Genomic DNA, 20217 nt, shown 5'->3' on the forward strand with positions numbered 1-20217 from the left:
AGGCATAAGTTAAATACATTTTCGGAAAATGATTTCTTGTAGTCGCATCTAATCTGTATAATGGTAATGCGCAAACAAGTAATTTTATTGCTCATTATTTAAATTATCCTCTATTTTTTGTAGGAGTTAATGTTCCTCTATTGTAATAAATGACAACTTTATATACACATTTGTTTTATTTTACCTATAGAACAAAATAGGCGACAACAATTTTAGTGGGTCAAGAAAGAAAAGTAAATGTAATGCATGAATATATAATGCTTCCTCCACACTCTCTGGAAGAAGGCCATGGTTGGGCAAGGACGGAAAATATAATGTGTTAATTCGGGGCTACTTCGGTCGAGCTCGGGTCTGCCCGCTCTTATGTCTCGGCGACCTCGACCGTATTCGGTAGACCTTTGGTTCGGTAACTTCCAGAGAGTGTAGAGGAATCATATGAGCCTAAACAGCTATGCTATTGAATATTATTTATTCCCTTAAGCGCATTCGACAATGTTTCTCAAATTAATTAACTTTCAATTAGTGTTATATTAAATTCTTTAACATTGACACTGTTAACGTTAAAGAAAACTAACGAAGGCATAATTAATAACATATTGCACATATAATAAATAAATAATTAATTTATAATATACCTGATCATTGATAAATATTGAGGTTGATGCAAACCGCAATTCAATGACAAGAAAATACTATCTAAAAGTGTCATTTTTCTTTGCATAAAGATAACAATGCTATAATCCTAGCAAGCCATAATCACGACCATCTGGTGACAGGTGACGACATCTTAGTAAAAAGAATGAGCGAAATTCCAATAGTTATCAATCAGGAAAATACTCTATATGATTATGATCAGTCATTCAAAAGATTGTGTTTTAATTAAAACAACTTAATACTAAGTAAAATATGTTTAGAATCTCCTATTGTTTCATAAACTGAAAGCCGTTTAGTAGTGAAGTATTTGTTCATTAATCTTCGCTTCCATAATAAAACACCTTTGTAGGACACAAAAATTTCCTACACCTTCCATCAAAACACAATAACTCAACACTGTTTTGCTCCTCGTTTCTTTGAACCATAAACTACACGTCGGCACTGGATTAATTCATCAAACACAAGCATCGATTTTCGCACAGTCTTTGTCTCAAAAATTCAGTTAACATCAAACATTTTTTTACCTTATTAATAATTATTTTTCATAAAAACATAGATAAGAGTGCACAATGCAAAAAATACCTTTGCAGACATTCCGAAAGTTGTCTCACGTGCTTTGAAGCAGTTGGGCGCTCTTTCTCCCAAACGAAAGTAATTTGGTAGAACTAGTTTCGACTTTGGAATGTTATCGTTCAATTTACATATCAATATCTAGTCGTTCCGCAGTGTTTCTAAATATTTTAGCGGTATTCGCATAAATATTTAGTTGGAAAAAAAATAATAATCGCAAACGAGACGCAGATTGAGAAAGCATCAATCCCAGTTTAACGGTCTCGCCGGATATATACTATTATACGTATGTATTATATGAATACAGATCTTCAAAGCACACAAGCAACAGGTTTATTACAAGTCAATCGTAACAGCAGTTCTACAAAAAATGGACATATCTAAGAAACCACGCGTTTACTATCCAAATACGTACTACCATATCCCATATCGATTTAAGATACCATTCTGGAAAATATCTTAAATGAGCTATCTTATTTATATTAACCCATTGAACGCGGAAATCGACTAAAGTCGCCCAATTGATTTTTTTACCTCTTTACGCAAAAATCAGTAGAAAAATATGCTTTTCGAGAAAAAACTTTTTTTGTGAATAAACATAAAATATCATTTTAAATAAATAAAAATTAAAAAATCAGAACATTTAAACACAGTATCAAGGTCAAATTTGCATTTTTCAAAAAAAAAAAAAAAAATTAAATATTATTTTTTATTAACGCGTTCAAAGGGTTAATTGTTTTATACAAGAATATATCTTTAAAATGCATTTTTTATAATAATTCAATGGCCTTAAAATTAAATATTGATATAAATTAGGGTCCATCCTGTGTATTACAACGAAAAAGACAGTGAAGCATCAATTTTCCATAATCTTATCCGGTTCCGAGGGGGTTTATACTAAAGGGCCTTATCTTATGAACGTTAATTGTTAATTAATTCGCATTTGCACCCGGACTGATTACAGGTGAGTTTAATTATTTTTTTACAATAACATCTACTCACTTTCAAAGATAGGTAACGGCACCAGCTCTCTATTGTCCGATAGGTTAAACCTAGAGCTGGTGTAGCGGCGATCTCTGCGGGGCTGCGAAGGCGCTGGGGGCGGAGCGCCTGCGCGGGGTCCCACATTCACCACGGGGGCGCTCTCGTTCGCCGGCGGGGGCCCTGTCGTCGTGTCTTTAACCTGAAACAAAAGAAAATATATTAACACCAGAACAATTTTTCGAATACGCATTAATATTTAATGAATAATTGGATGACCAAATTTAAAGAAAAAAACATTTAATTTATACCAAATAAATTTTATTAAACAAATAATTGTCAGGGGTAGCCTAACTTATAGGTCCGCGGACCACTTTCTACTAAAATAATTGATAGTGGACTACCAGTGGTGGTACTTCACAAAAACAACAAAATAATAATGTACTTAAACTTTAAACTGACATTTTTCGTAAAAAAAAATGTTGGAAAACCATTTATCCACGCAACTAGAACAAATTGGATTTTTTTTATATTATTTTCCTTAAAGGAAACTGTTATTTTCCTTAATGAAAACGCTGAAGATTTATGTCACAAATATCGTAAAAAAACTTTTTTTCTCAAAGAAGATATCGGGAACTTTTAACATAAATTTTCATTTTATAAAGAATGAGTATTTTTCCGTGAAGCGATTTTTTTTATTGTAAATTTTAAGGTTCAGTGAGAATATTTTCAAAAATTTGATTTATAAACTAAAATATAATACAAAGCTTAGCAAACGTGGATTGCCTTATTATTATTTATGTTTAATTTTCTTCATGAGGATTGAAAATAGCATTCCAAATTTGCACTTATCTATAGCTACAAACGTAATTTGTTTGTTATAAGTTTAGTGGGCGCGTTTATTTTACAAACTTACAAGGTTTTAAATAAAATAATAAATTAAAATATGCAACAGTTCCTAACTTAAACATGAAGTGGAGAGCGAATGCTTTCTCTGTCTTATAAGGGTCGGCTCGGTCGATAATCGGAGAAACTCCGCTTGGAATAGAAGTTCGGTGAACTAATTTATTCGAAGTCGGAAGCGAAGCGGTATCAAATTTTTGACAAAAGTGAATTCAGTACGCTGTGTTTCGAACCTATTTTTTTAAATTCAAAGTAAGACTAACGTAACCGAACAGGATACCCCCGAAAATATATACTATTTTAGAGCTAGGGAATTATCAGTCGTCTGGCCAATGCGACGAATCGGGGAGGAAACAGACTATTTGTTTAAATTCAAAGTAAGACTAACGTAACCGAACAGGATACCCCCGAAAATATATACTATTTTAGAGCTAGGGAATTATCAGTCGTCTGGCCAATGCGACGAATCGGGAAGGAAACAGACTATTTGTTATTGTTTAACAACTATATTTTCTGTAACGGTGGTTATTAAAAAATCGGTAAACTCGACAATGATGTAATTTATATAAAATGCATAATCTCAGGTTCGGGTCACCGATGCGCTTGCCTTGTAATATCACTGAACATTCGACTTGTATGTAGTATTTTCTGCAAATGTTTGTAGTCCCCTCAAATATGCGGTCGTTTGTACATTGCCGAAGGGAAAAATCATTCTTAAAAGTTTATATTATTAAAGCAATTAATTTTATAGGCTGCAAATCAAGTCCATGCGAGAAGTTATTATAATAATTCACATGCGACTAATTGAAACACAATTGTTTCCATCAAAGTAACTTGGGAGACTCAGCGGGTTATCAGTAGCCAGCGGCTTGCGTCTCAGTTATCCACAGTTTATGGTATAATCTCATAAATATGCTACATCAATTTAGATGAGTCGAATCAATTAAGACCATTGGTCGCTAACCTGGACTGTACCACCCTCTAGTGGCGATTCAAGCTTCCATTTTAGGCGATTTTTCCCCCATAAGAATAATATGACAACGCATGTTTTTAAAATATGATTTCTCAGCCACGTCAGTAAAATAGATTGAAACATTGTTCAAAACAGTTTTTTTTAATCTATATTAATTTAAACATTCAACAAATAAAGCAACAATGGCAGTGGAGATTAAATAATCTCAGTTAAACTCAATTATGCTTTATGAGTTTCAATTCAGTCATAGTGCGAAAATAGCAGTTAAAAACATATGTAATGCAATGGATAAGGATGCCATTAAATGTATAAAGTGTCAAATGTGGTTCTAAAAATTTCGTTTCGGGAATTTGCGGGTAGTCCTTAGGGGTTATTAGTGAGGATATTAGGGCTGCCATCAAAGCAGATCCAAGATTAATGATACAGAAGCTAGCATAAAAGCTAAACGTGTCGCCTACATCAGTTCACTGATATTTAAAAAAAATAAGAAAGTTGTTAATTTTCAGAATATTAGTATCTCATAAAATGAAAAAAACATCGCGCAGCGAATCTCAATATGCCAATTATTAATGTATTAGAACAAAAAGATTTATTTTTGAGTTGAATTGTTACTGAAGATGAGAAGTGGATCATTTAATTTAACACGCTTTTTGCCAATCAACCCCAGCTCCAACCCCGAGAACAGGATTACACTCAAATAAAATAATGTTATGCATTTTTTGGCATATGAAGAGCACAATTTATTATGAGTTATTGGATTATAGGTGGACAATTACGACAGGTACATAGTGTGCTCAGCTAATAAATAAAAAAACCTTCCCTTATAAATTAAAGAAAGGTAATTTTACAAAAAAACAGAGCTCGCCATTCTATATCCAAGAAAACAATATAAAAAATCATGGAAATTTCTTGAGGACTCCTTTCTCATCCACCGTATTCTTCAGACATTGCTCCAAACGACTATCATCTATTTAAATCTTTGCAACCGTTTTTATGTATAAAAAACGCAATTTTATTGCTTCCAAAAGTACATTATTTTTCGAATCAGATACAAAAAAATTTTATAACATGTGGAGAATAATTGTAGAAAAATATATAATTTAGTCAAAGTATTATGCCTGCACTACACTCTCTGGGAGTTGGCCAAGGTTGGCCAAGGACGGAGAATATAGTGGGTTACTTCGGTCGAGTTCGGTTCTGCCCGCTCAAAATCTCTCGGAAGTTGTCCGAGGTTACCGAGAATGGGAGGTAAAGTGGAGGTAATTCAGTCGACTTGGCCAGCTTCGAGCGCTTCCGCACATTGTCGGCATTTTTTCCGAGTCGAAGGGACCGAAGTCGGAGCTGCTTTTTCGAGAGCGAGCGGTGAGCTCTCTCGCATGTTAAGTGACGAGAGTGAGAGAGATAATGATATGGTGGTTCGCAAACTGAGATAGAACGAGTAACTCGCTGTAATTTCAATATACGCGTAGGCGTCCTATGGTTAACACGCATGTCGAGAGCTGCATCGTGGTCAACTTATAATAGCACATGCTTATCGGGGACTTCAACAGACTCTTACTGACATCTTTGAATATTTTAGGGCACCAAAAGGGATAAATTATATTTTTGATAGTATATTCGTCTAACAGATATCGTTATTATATTTTTTTCATATAAAATTAAATAATTAAAAAATAATTAGTGGTACTTGATTTTGTTAAAAAATATCGTTTCGAATATATCCTTATGTATTTTCCTAGATCGGTTTATATAAATGTCACAACATAACGAATTCTTGTTTAGAATCGATGGCGACAAATTCTAGGATAGTCACAGATGTGATGTTCGTATTCTGAATTATAATTTTTATGCCTTATGGCATTTTGCAAAAGCCGACAAATATTTTGCGTAAGTTGAATATTTACGACCGAAAAGTTTTCACTGATATTGTATTGGTGAGTGCCCACACAAATTTTTATAATAATCAGTAGCGTAATATCAATAATATGACAATTTGAAAATTGCGATTATTTGGCACATTTTTCGATCGCGCGCAAATATGCCGGCTGTACGTGACAGCAGCCGCCGTCCGAACGTCATCGGAACATAGCTTCGGTTCGGACAACTTCCAGAGAGTCTAGTGGAGGCATAACACGTTTTAATTTTAACTTATTTAACCCGCACCTTAAAAACGCAGACTTGTGGTACAATATGATATATATATTTAATTATATTATATAAAATAATATATTACAAAATATCCATATAATTTAAATAAATAGCCACAGAATTCATTTTTTTTATATTTGAGTTTCATTAACTAAACAGTAGAAAACGAAGACTCTTTTAAGCACAATGTATTCACTCAGAATCCGGAACAAAACCGTGAAATTTTAGTAATTCTGAATTATTCCCGGACAATTATTAACGCGAGAATTAAGTACCGCTGCCACTTTGGTGTGCCAATAGCAACAATTGTATAAGGCCACATATAGCACCTCTCAAATGAAGTATGCCATCTATTATGTTACAACCCCATGCAAGAGCAGCTACATAAGTGCTTTTCACTCATGTTATAATTCAATATTCAAGTAAATCCTATGATTGGATTCAATACGCACCCTCAACTCAGTGACAATGAATCAAGCTTAAGCGCATTAACCTGTACTAGAAACTTTGTTAATTTAAATTATACGTAATTTTACTAATTAATAGATTAAATATAAAATTAGATGAAAAAACGTCCTCGAACTTTTAAGTCGCGCTCGAACTGAATTAACATTAACGTTCAGATCAAACAAACGCGCTAACTAAACAATTTAACCGTATTTTTATGTGTTTACGTCGAACAATTCGCTGTGCAGTTGAAAGCTTTACGGAATCGTAAACAATTCGCAAGAATTTTCTTAATTGCTAATTAACTGTAAAGCAGAAATACTTATTTCGTCCAAGTTTAATCTGTGTAAAGAAAGACTAAGCTAACGTCATATCTTATTTATTAGAGTTGAAAATAAAGATTAGATAAGCTATTATTAAACACGAAACTTCATTGGCATGAACGTTTATCGGTGGTAGAGAGAATGTGTATTTTTCTTCGTCATAATGCGTCCTTTAAAAGCATCCAATCCAGATATGGAAGTAACGGATTATAAAACGGCGTTAATTGCAATAATCACAGGGCACAAAGCATTGAACTAGTTCTGATCTTGACCATGGAACGATTTACTTCCAACACATACCTAGTAGAATACCACTAGCTAGGGTTGCCATGTATCTGTACTTTTCCAGAAAATACGAGATTCTTATATAATATATAAAAAAAATTATTATTAAAAAAATATATAGAAACGATTTTTGAAAACGTGTTTGCGTATTTCAAAAAAAAAACACTTGATCCAATCAAGAGATGATGTCAGTTACAACACGTTAATTTTAATTCATAGTTGACGAAGAAAAAGCTACAGATTTTTTATTGAAATCTTAAGGTATCGATTTAATGCAAGAAGTATTAACACATTTCAGTCAGATATTTTTGCGTAATTTTAAATGTTTTGACAAAACGTGATATTTCTTCAAGTTACCAAAACAACTATAAATGTATATATTGACATCTCTCGAAACAGTTTGAATTTTTATAACGTTCGCACGATATTTTTACAAACTTAAATTACCTTAAAAACGCGAAAACGCGTGATTGGACCTTAACGTGTTAACATAGTCCATTCGCTTTAAGCAGACAATAAATAAGTTACATCATCAATCGCTCAATATTGACAGGAATATATGATAGATAAATGTTTCTCAAGAGCGAATATTAAAAATATATAATAAATACTGACTGATGAAAATATCGTATACGATCAAGTGTTGAAGGATTTAATAAATACACGTGTAATACGAGATATTATAATATTATCAAATTAGTATTTGAATTTTCACCGCCCAAAAACTAAATCGAATTCAAACAATATAAGTAGATTTTCTTAATGAAGCTTTGTAGTGAGAAAGTGTCATCATCGCAAGTAGTCGGACTGCGCATCATAAATATTAGATCACCCAAAGCGAACGTCTGCCCATCACGTCACGGGAAAGTGTTTGTTGAGAAAATACGTTCCGTCGTTTTCAGCTCATTGTTGTCCTGTTATCGTTCATCTCGAAAGATACACATAGAAGCCTTTCACGTCTCGTTTATTATTATTATTATTATCATTAACCCTTCCGCATTTAGCATTGTATTCTTTCCAACGATCGCACATTGGGTGCGACCCGTCTTTGGCTTCTAATATTATATTTAGCCATAAAATCAATAGTTATAATTTGTGGACTGGTTTGGAAAAGATAAGACTAGAAAAGCGTTATTCAAAATCTATTACAAAAACTAAGCCTTTATGTTGTGTGTAATTATCAATCGAAGTATATTATTCTATTTTTTGGAAAAAACATGAAGTTTATACTAAAAAGAGGAGCTTAGCTTTCATAGACTCGGATTTTACTACAATGGTGTCCTTAGGGAATCAATTATCTTCTATTATATTAATTAATCGTTTCGTGCCACGGTATATTTTGTAGTACAAGACCCCAATGCCAGATATTTTTTAGTGTTGATCTATTTAGTGCATTTGGACACCAATTGCAACTGTTTAAAAATGAAGTGGTAGGATTTTGAGTGACACCTAAAGCTGACTACGCTTTAGTATTTTTAAGAAAAAAATAATAATCAAGTACTACTCTAATTAGCTTTTGTTATTAAAAAAATAATAAAAAATACAATGGCGCAAGTGGCTAGAGTCTACCTGTAACTGTTTTGAGTACAAAATAAAATAACATTACAATAAAATATATTAATTTTATAAAAAAAATATTAAAAGCCCTGAATTTATGGAAAAAATCCGAAAAAATTAAATAATATACATAAAAAAAATGAATAATAGAAACGTATTAAAATGAATTATTAAAACATACTAATTTTAATCAATGATTTTACTATAAATGCTAAATAAAATAATAATACATAACTAATTATGGACACATACTTCAAATTAACCTACTCCCAAATGTGTACTAACAAATGAAGAAATGTGTATAAATTAACACTTCTCAAAGGGTTAAGAATACACTTTTCGTCGCACGTTACAATGCGATCGAGAAATAAATCGTTTTTGTCGCGTAAAAGAATCGCAGAGCAAACAGACATTTTTTCAACTTTTTAATCTTAAAACAAAAAATTAAACTTAAATAAATAGTATATACACTCATCCCTCGATTTACGCGGTAGATACGTTCCATGAAATATCGCGTAAATCGAGGCATAGAACGAAAATTGTATTAAAACGATCGAATATGTATTTTTCATATTAAACGAGCAAAATAATCAACGACACGCATTCACCCAAAAAACTCAGGACATACTAGACTAGCAATGAAAGAGGTTCCAGATGAAGGTAAAGTGCAAGAAGTGTGAGTGAACTTTTGCGTTTGTACATCGCTGCGCTGTAGAACCAAATATGTATGATTTAGAGTATTTAAAAAAATGTTTTTTCTTAACCGCGTAAAAGTGAAACCATGTAAAACGAGCACCGCAAAATCGAGGGATATATATATCATCCTATCGTATATATAAATTTATTAATATTATTCTTCACGGCTAAATGTAATACATATTTATTTAACTACCGAATGAATGCATTAACTATATACTACAATTATTTTTTTCTATATTAAGTCAAACGAATTATTTTATTAAAAATCATTTCAATGCATTTTGGTGTTTCACCGTGACTTAAAAATGGCGCGATTTTATATTTTTATTTTAAGAATTGATCGAAGTATATTTAAACCGAATTTTGGTCAATAGAAGAGCGCAAAAACAATTATCACTTCTCAGAAGTCAAAAATTCACGTCAAAAGCAATAAAATCGTGTCGGTGCCGTCGCAGTGGGAACGCTCGGTAACGAGCGTTCCCACTGCGATGGCACCGACATGATTTTATTGCTTTTGACGTGGATTTTTGACTTCTGAGAAGTGATAATTGTTTTTTGTGCTCTTCTATTGGTCAAAATTCGGTTTAGATGTGCTTCATTCGATTCTCACTGTAAATCGTAATATTGTTAAAGAAAATATTTTCCACTGCGACTGCGCCGACACGATTTTATTGCTTTTGGCGTGAATTTTTGACAAAAATTCAAAATTCGGTTTTGATATAGTTTTTAAAAATATAATATACTATCGTCACGGTTAAATTACTTTTGATATCTTTGATTTCGAGTATTAAAAAAAATATTTTTTTTTCTTAACCGCTTACATACATATAGTGTAGTTTTAAAAATAAAATACCGGAAACAACGATTTGTTTCAATTTATTTGATCTTCTTAAACGAAGAAACAAATCTAGGATTTTTTTTTTTTGATTTTATAAAATTACACCGGAACACCGTTTGGTGCAAACGGTGCGTTACGGCCCTACTATACCACTGAAAATTCCTCAACGCTTTATTCTGCTCGTGACATTGCGAGGAAAGCATTCATACCTAAAGTCAATTCCCGTCATGTTGAATAACTATCTTATGACATATTGTCATGGCAAAGGGAATTTGTTAATAAACACATTCTCACCTTTAAATTTGGATGCCAAGATCAATCACATATGTATGTGTTAAATGGATTCACGAGCAATCGCGTTACATTGCACTGTATTTATCTATCAAAATTTCTCAGTAGCATAATATTGTTTAAGAGCTAGTTTATATTGTGCTATTCCACTAGAATACATGAAATTTAATTTCTCGATAAAACCACTTTTCATTATTTTGTCAAATATGTAAAATGAACGTGCTACAACTGGCATTTTCTCTTGAAACAAAAAATATTTTTATTTACTTTTACATTAATTAGCATAAATATTGCTCAAATTTAAGGCATTTATTGTAGATAGGATACATTTTCAATAATACGTCCTACGAGCTCTTAAGTGAGTGAAACAGACAAACATAAGGACGCCTTTTGAGAATTATAGTATATGAAGATTAGAATAAAATCGGTAACGCTTATAAATTATTGAAGAAATAAGATATTAATCTATATATGTATATAAAATTACTACCGAATCTTCATTAATAAGTCATTGCTAAATGGGAAAGAAACTTATTTCTAGGATTTGCTAGGTATTTTCAAACCGTATACCATAATGATGGGTCACATTTAGAGTTTAATTCTAATTACGATGAGACTCATCGTTCATGGTCATCTTTGTTATCAATCAAAACCTTTAGTTTGGTTGATATGGAATATGGATTTAGCAGACTAAAGTCCATTTTTACCTCGGGACCAGATTTTATTCCAGACTACATTCTGAAAGGATGCAAGTCTGGTATTTTACAGCCTCTAAAATTTATATTTAATTTAATTTTGAGATCCTCTTGTTTTCCAGAATTGTGGAAATGTTCAAGTCACTCCGATTCATAAAAAGGGTCCCAAATCTCAGATTGACAATTACAGGCCAATAGCTTTGATCTCATCACCTGCAAAATTATTTGAAATTGTTTTGCATAAATACATTTTTAATCATTGCAGGTGTATGCTTCTCGACCAACAACATGGTTTCCGTAAATCTCGATCCACTGTCACTAATCTAATGGTTTTGTCTAACTATGTTTCAAAATCATTGGACTCTGGTGTACAAGTGGACGTCATATACACAGACTTTGAAAAAGCATTTGATAAAAGTTAACCATGCTTTACTTGTAAAAAAGTTATCTAATTTTGGGTTTTCTGAAAATCTCATAAATCTATTCTCAAATTACTTGACCAATAGATATCAATTCGTCAAGTATAATAACTCTTTTTCAGAACGATATAAGACCCCTACTGGAGTACCTCAAGGATCCAATTTGGGTCCATTGTTGTTTTTATTGTTCATTAATGACATAGAAACAGCAATAGAGCATTCAGATTTTTTATTATATGCAGATGACTTGAAAATTTACAAGAAAATGCATTCGATTTCTGATTCCCTCGACCTACAGGAGGATCTTAACTCTATATGGAAATTGGCTTGCTATAACCAATTGCCTTTCAGTGTAAAGAAATGTCACACAATTTCATTTTCAAGGTCGTTAACGCCGGCAAAATACTCATACCATCTAGGCGGATATTTTCTGGAAAGGTTTTCTTCAACTAAGGATTAAGGAGTGACTTTCGAAGAACGTTGGAAATTTAGCCAGCACATTGCAGACTCATAGCAAATCCTTAAAAATGCTCGGTTTTATCTTGTGAAATGCGCGTTACTTCAGGAATACTTTAGTATTGCGCACTCTTTATGATACTCTAGTCCGCAGCATACTAGAAACTAGCTCCATCATTTGGATCCCAGGCGTAATGAATCAATGTAATGAATTGAAGCTGGAAAAAGTACAACGTAAATTTCTTCGATATTTATACTTGAAGGAATACGGGTATTATCCGTTCTTGTTTCCCAGTGCTTTTATTTTGGGAGCCCTGGGATACGTTTCTTTGTCGACTCGCAGAAGTGTTTATGTAATTAAACACTTCTGGAAATTGCTCAAGGGCATCGTAGACAATCCTTCAGTGCTCGAGCAGCTTCAAATGTGGGCTTCTGAAGGTGGATATAGTTCTTGGTCGCATCCACTATTCTTGCCTGTTAAGTGTAGAACTGGAGCACTTGCCAACTCTTCTCTGGCCAAGGCCATTTATCTGCTCAATTCTGTCCATAGTAATATTGACATTTTCTCTTGCACTTATGGAGTTTTGGTTCAATTCGTATGGGACAATGCACACCTGTTGAGGTGATTTGTGTCTGTTGTTTTGTCTTGTTTATATTTGTATGTATTATGATGTATTAGTACTTTTGACTATCGTGACGCATTAGGTTTGCCTGTCAGGTCACGATGGTTATAATTTTAATAAATAAATAAATTTCTACAGTGCTAAAACAGTAACCGGTTATGTACACGAGAAAGAAAATTATCGCGTCGATTGCCGTATGATTATGATATACATATATCCTATGAAATACAGATTAGAAAAGCAATAAAATCCTTTATTACATATATAGAAAAAATATGGCTATTAACAAATGCAGCTTCTTGATGATGGCACTTATTTTATAATGAAAGCAGCAATAACAGTAATGTGAAGCACGTTTTTTAATGATATAGTACTGTTTAGAAAAATAATATTTAAAAAAATATGTAGTATCTCTATTACACTGAGGTCAATTAATTTTGGACCCACCGGTATATAGATTCATCCGTTTGAATTCGACCCTGAGTGGAATTTTTACGATTTCGATTGTCTAGTCATAAGATGGCACTGTCACGCTTTTATTTCGTGTTACGAAACCATTATCGCACTTAACTGAAGCACAATTGACTGTCGCAGCTCGACGTCAACATTTTCGAGAGCGTAAATAATATAATATATAATTAAAAATTATACCATCTCTCATATGTGATGTGAAAATATGTTTAGTACAAGTTTACCTGTTCCACCGTAGGTTAACAGAATGCCAAAAATATATTTAGTAAATTTCCATCACGCCTGAGTTTATTAAAACTAATAGCTTTCGTTATATAGTAATAGATTAAGACACACAACGTATAATAATAACGCACGCTAGTACAGAATATATTAATATCGTGTCAAAATTATACTAGTTCCATATTTAGCTTTAACCGACTTTTATTCCCCATGAACAAAGTTTGGAAAACTCGCAGGTAATTTACGCGAAAAGTTCAAAACCAAATCAAATACGTGTATAGGATTCGCAAAGCGAAAGCGAGTTGTTCATTTTTTGTCGTTTATTAATTCGCAATATAAAATGGAGGGGAAAAAACGCATAACCGGTCATCTAATGCTAACCGTTTGTGGCAGTTCCAGTTTCTATCGTTCGATTATAATATAGTCGAACTCAATATGTATATGAGAAATGGGCAATTAAGTCACTTTAGGTTTAAATTTTATTGCAGGTGGTAATTCAACCCCAAAGATCGTGATATTCTTATCAGCGTTCTCCTGTTGGATCCTACGGATCTAGTCTCTTTCTGTATGCTGCTTTAATTAGCCACGTTTCAGATCTGTGGAGACAGACATAAAAGATCAGGCTCTCTAGAAAACGAGTCTCATTGACAATTTACAAATCTTGCCCCGCTTTTTCTACGTTTATCTCACTGATTGCAACAACTAAACCTAGATAGATTAAATTATCAAACACGTCTAACTCTCACAATGTATTAAACTACATATACGTAATAAACATACAATGCCTTCAGACGCAAATAACAAAATAGCATTTCAAATGCGCGTACCCCGAAAATCATCACCGAGCGAGCAGGTAGCGTAATTATTGTTGCCAGTTACAACGAAATGCACCTGTTTCAATGAGCTAGAAATATTAGAAAGATTCGAGTTCAGCCCTTATAAATTTTATAATTAAAAATAAGCAGCAAATATATTAATTACTGAGCTCTTGAGTGGTGTAAAAATTACCCCACTCAGTGTTTTATTAAATAAAAACAAAAAATCAAGATATACATAAATTTAAAAAAATATGCTGGGATGCGTCGAACTCAGACTACTCTTTTATGTATTTTTATTATAAATGTCGCTTTTTAATATTTATATTATAATTAGCCACCGTTGCGACATATTTTCTAAAATCATATTTTAAGCGAAATAAGACATTTAAACAGAATTTAAAAATTATTAAAAATATTTAACTGATAATTAGGCGTATTTTTTTGATTCTCCGTGAATTGATTTGCTGCACGTATTTTTTAATAATAAAGTTTTTTAATTGTTTGTGTTGGTTTATCTCCAATTCCATCTGAAACTTCTGTCACTTATAACATATGGTAGGCGACTAAATATAAACCTATTGTTTATTTTACAGACGTTGTTACTTTTGCCATATATTCATATTTCGATTAATCTAATTGTTTTTTTCAATATACATATTACTTAAATTGGGGTTCTAAGTTAAAAAATAAATAATAATTTAGTGTGCATTCTTAGATAAATTATCTTTTTATACTCGCATATCAATCTGTATACTTTTTAAACTGCGTTCCACCATTTTAAGAAAAAATATTTGCTATAATATAAAAAGTCACTACTGAAAATGAATATAATTATAAGTTAAAACAATTAATAAAAACACTAGCACACAAAAATAATAAACAGTCAAGACAAAGAAAAAAATATATTAGGGGTAGCCAAAAGAAAGGATGTTTCTATACTGAATAAATTTGACGGTCAGTTGTAACTTGTTTGGCGTTCGGGTCGCATGTCATTTTTGGATTTGGATTTGCTTGGATTAACATAACAACAACAAAAACACCATAAGTTTCAATGAAAGATTTCGTTCCCTTAAGGTGTTTTTACGCACTTGTATGCTGTATGAATTTCACAAAATAAAAATCGGCATCCACAGCAAGCAAAAATATTTGTGCCATCTATGGTTAAGTTTTACTGGTTCAAAAGATTTAATTTGGAAGACAAGCCTAGAAGTGGGACACCAAAAACCATCGATGATGACCGCATAGTTGCAGAAATTAAAGCTAATACAGAGATCTCGATTCAGAAAAAAGATTGGGAAGGCGTATGGGTTCCACACGCACTAAGCGACGAGAACAAGGCGACGCGCCTGCGTATATACATATATTAGGGTACCCAAAACAATCGTCCTTTCTTTTTGGTACCATAATGTATAGGCTGGATCTATTCATTTTTTCATGGAATTCCTTAAAAAATATTTTGCAAAAACGCATAATTAAAACTAAACTTATTCAATGAGGAATAATGATAGAAAAAAATCGTCAATTTCTTGCGATTTAGGAGTTTTCACATGTGGCAACATTGATACACGAAGTTTGTTTGAGAGCGCCATAACGAAAATAAAAACTAACATGTAAAACCCAAATTTTATACATTTTTTTTTATTTTCTCCAGAGATAAAACTACATATATTTCCTTCAATGAACTCCCCTAAATCTCATAAAACGGTTGGCATCATAATATTTCCTATCGAGCTCGACGGTTTGCCGTTACTCTCTAATTAGTATCCACTACTATTTGCCTCTCAGCCGTGGGGGTGTTACCCTGCGCTTCTAAAGAAATATTCACCATTTTATTTTTATTATATAATAATGCTCTTTTCTTATAATAAATACAACTATTTTATTGCTTTTGGAAACAACAATAGTAGGAACACATTTAATAATGACTATAATAATTATATTTATTTTAAAAAAATTTGAAATTCTGCGCAAAATTAAAAAATCGGATATATAAGTAGCAAAATTATGGAATGAAGTTAATGGTATTGTAGGTTAATCAAATTTATTCATTTAACAATCCAGAACTGACGCCGATCCCCTAGAAATAAAAGTAGGAGGGGTGTCGCGCGCAACGAAGAAAGAGATAAAGCATGCTATTTCGTGTAACGGTACTTCGTCCAGACGACATGGGAATCTTATGAAGCTAACGGTTGACGTCAGTAGACGTCCATAGCACTGGTGGAACATTTTATATTGACATCAACTGAAAGGGTTGCGAATAATATAATGTTTTTAATAAATTAAGTTTTTTTAAATGTTAAAAATTCATAGTAGCCAGAGCTTAGTAGACGTTTAAATTTTTAATGTTCCACCTATTTTTAAATTTGACAATCGTTGCCATAAATTTATTTGGGTAAATTTTGAAGCGACTGCCTAGCCCTGGTTATTTTAACTATTTGATAAATATGAATAATATCTATCTGATATTTATTGTAATTAATACAGATATCTCAATTAATTTTATTTTTAATTTATTATACTCAAATTTGAATGGGGTTACTTTGTACCCCACTCAGGTCTTCGATCCCATTTTTAATGTTTCGGTACTCAGATATAGTAATTTATATATTTTTTAATTTTATTTTACAGTACCCAATATAAGAAGCATTTTGAAAATGATTTTGAATTAATACACAAACTAAAAAAAATAATTATCACAAAAAATAAACTAATGTTATTGTTTGGTTTAATTTAGGTATCATTAATCTAATTCCATGTACTCTATTAATATCAGTAACTGTAAATAAATAACTGTCTCAGTTATTCAAAAATTAAATCTTATGAAACTGTATATTAGTTTTTATAAACTATAAGACAACATTTTTAGTTTCTACTACAACAAAAATGAGATCTGAAAAGTTGTGCTATTTATACAAAATGTTTATAATGTCATTAATCAAAGAACAATAGTGAAACGCTATATGCAAGATGTAAGACTATCACCACTGTTCATAAATAATTACGGTGATATTGACAGGTGATTGACCGCTAAGAACATATGTGAAAGTTGTCATAAGAAGTTCACATATTAATAGTAATAGTATCTTTTGAAAAATGTTGCCTTTTATGATATACCGAAACACAAAAACACATGTATTATATCTAAATAGTACCAGAGCTCTTATGATCGCCATCCTCGGTGACTTTGGTGAAGCACTACACACACTGTTTACCGTTGGTTAGACCAGATCAGATCACAAAATAAAATAAAAACAAAACCACACACGCGTGAGAGAGCGAGAGAGAGATATAGAAAGAGGCAGGCAGGCGACCGAAGGCCTCGGCGACCCGTGGTCTACTCACCGCGACCGGCTCTACGGACAAACTGCTGCTGCTGCTGTTGCTGTTCTTCCTCCTCCTGAACATGTTGCCGAAAGACATGGCGGTCATGTTAGCGGCTGCTCCGCCTCGGTCAGCCGCCGTCGACGGGGTTCCGTTCCGGGGGCGTCATGTCATAACAGCGGATCAACAGCACTTAGCACTAAGAGAGCGAGCCAGTTCAAACGGCATTGCCGTAATAATACGTCCGATCCATGCCGTCTGATGACATGACGCGGAGACGTCCTCGAGTTGGGTTTATTTTTACAGTGCGATCAAATCCACGGCGACGAGAGGACAGACGTCTGTCAGAAAATGCGCAATTGTAGTTTAAAATCGATGGATAGTTGAGCGTTTTGGGTTAGTGATGTGGTTCTCAACGAAGATTAAAATCGGCGATGACAAGACTACACTTTAGGACAGTGGTCTTTAACCTTTTAATATTACAAAAAAATATTTTTAGCTACGAACAGTTTCTAAAGGCTCTTGACTTGAATAAAAATAACATTTGATAGCGCAGCAAAAAATTAGTTAACCACTTAGTTAAAGAAATGTCGATGCCCATTTGACCGCATGATTTTTTTAGATAAAAACTTCTAAGTTGACCCATTTTTTTATAATACAAATAATTCTTTAAAATAGGGTAGGGTTTGAAAATAGCTTAGTTGCTAAAAATAATTGCCATAATAAATAGACGACACAGCGAACATTTTTATCTTAAAACAGCTAATTTTTCTATGCTACATTAGGCCATGAAAATGAAATGCCCAATTTTTCAACGCCGGATTGCACATATACACTAGACGCGGGTGACGCATATTTGCGCCATTAAACAAATGACGACTAATACCTTCGATAATAGATCATTAGTGGTGTTGAATTTTGTTTACATAGTAATTTACTCGATTTCTCTGTATCACCATGTGCTTTTTACTCTTAATAAGTGTACACCTTCATATTTTAATTTAATCCAAAATTGAGGGTGAAGCGAACGCGGAATTTGCCTCAGGTGAAGACGGAAAGAGCGCCGAATTGGTAATCAGTGAATTAAAAAAATGATGACGTTTGAAATTTATAAGGTAATCATTTTCATTTTCATAACAAAAATTACAAGATTTTTGCATGTGAGCAAAAATTTTGACTATTTTTTGTGAGTTTTTTGCGATCACTAAGACTATCTTTAAAAAAATAAAAACAACAGCTTTAACCCTATTTTTTAATTTAAAATTATTTGAATACACATATAATTCAAAACCATTATTCCACGCGAAAATTCTAAGAACAAAAAACAAAAAGTTTTCAGAAAATTATTATTTATTTATTTATTTTCTTAAATCTTCCGTTGTGACCTGGCAGGCGTAAGCCCAATGTGTTACAACTGGGTAAATCTGCGCCAACTGAGATATCAATCAGTTATAATGAATTCTTACAAATAAGTATTAATCACCAAGCTGAAAGTCTGAGAAACGGTGACATCTATATTAATAATTATAAATTATTGTGTGTAATATAATTTATAACCAATAGTTGTCACTGCAGCTGGGGCCGCATTTTTAATAAGCGTATTTTTTTATAAATAAAAATTCGAGTGCTGCTGCCGGGGCTCGAACCCGCAACTTCAGAGTTACTAGTCTGAGATGTTACGGACTACGCTATCCCGTATATGAAATTAATATTATTTTTTGCGCAAATTAATATATTTACTTTTTTTACACAATGACTGATTGGTGGTTTGCATAATAAGAGTATCATATATTAATAATCTGAAGTGATTTTTTCGTGTTTCGTTTCGACTACCGAATTTTTTTATAAAAAATAAGTTTTTTTTGAGCAAAATAATAACACTGCTACAGCGCCGACACGATTTTATTGCTTTTGACGTGAATTTTTGACTTCTGAGAAGTGATAATTGTTTTTGCGCCCTCCTATTGACCAAAATTCGGTTTGAATATACTTTAATCAGCCCTTAAACAGCAAAAGTCCATAGTAATATCGGTAAGGATGGCTATCATATTTTTAAAACAGTAGAACATCAAAGTGCAGACAAACTATCTTGCAATATGCGAGATACGACATCTATCTGTATTTCTTCAGCTTATTTCCCCCTGAGAGAAATATTTTGGACTTGACCGAATGAATGTTACAAAGAAAATGGGTTCAAATTAATGAAATTTGCAGTTCGAAATACCTGCATCATTGGAGAAGTTGATTGCAGACGGTGAAGAGTAAAGAGACAATTCGATTATGAAAGTTGTGAGGAACATATACATAATATTGAAAAAAAAATTAATTCTTAAATTGTATAGTAGATAAGACAATCAACGCAACTAAAGTTAGATTAGATAACTTGAAATATTATGGATCCTTTTTTGAATGTTTGAATATCTTCAATGGTTTAATAAATGTGTCGCCAGCTGCATTCATTAAAAATTGTACAAATATAAAGACCAAGCTCACCAATAATGAATCATCGGAAATTGATACCAT

At 32.6% G+C, this 20217-nt stretch overlaps 1 protein-coding gene across 19 annotated transcripts in view; it reads right to left on the reverse strand.

Annotated features, from left to right (window-relative positions):
• The window catches only part of LOC148233292 (serine/threonine-protein phosphatase 2A 56 kDa regulatory subunit gamma isoform-like), a 76878-nt gene that overhangs the window by 10272 nt on the left and 46389 nt on the right, over window positions 1-20217 (reverse strand). For 14 of the 19 annotated variants that reach the window (XM_088189309.1, XM_088189304.1, XM_088189311.1 and 11 more), the window contains 2 exons: window positions 17716-18035; window positions 2227-2407 (listed from right to left, as the gene is read on the reverse strand). In XM_088189309.1, the coding sequence (XP_088045435.1) occupies window positions 2227-2407; window positions 17716-17802 (268 nt within the window). In that variant the 5' untranslated portion in view covers window positions 17803-18035. Of the gene's footprint in view, window positions 1-2226; window positions 2408-17525; window positions 18036-20217 lie in introns of those variants that run through there. The other 5 variants (XM_088189315.1, XM_088189320.1, XM_088189319.1 and 2 more) reach the window with 2 other exon arrangements.

This window comes from Plectrocnemia conspersa, unplaced genomic scaffold (assembly GCF_051122295.1).
Source record: "Plectrocnemia conspersa isolate PC_06_02 unplaced genomic scaffold, ASM5112229v1 ptg000008l, whole genome shotgun sequence".
In the NCBI taxonomy this organism is placed as follows: Eukaryota; Metazoa; Arthropoda; class Insecta; order Trichoptera; family Polycentropodidae; genus Plectrocnemia; species Plectrocnemia conspersa.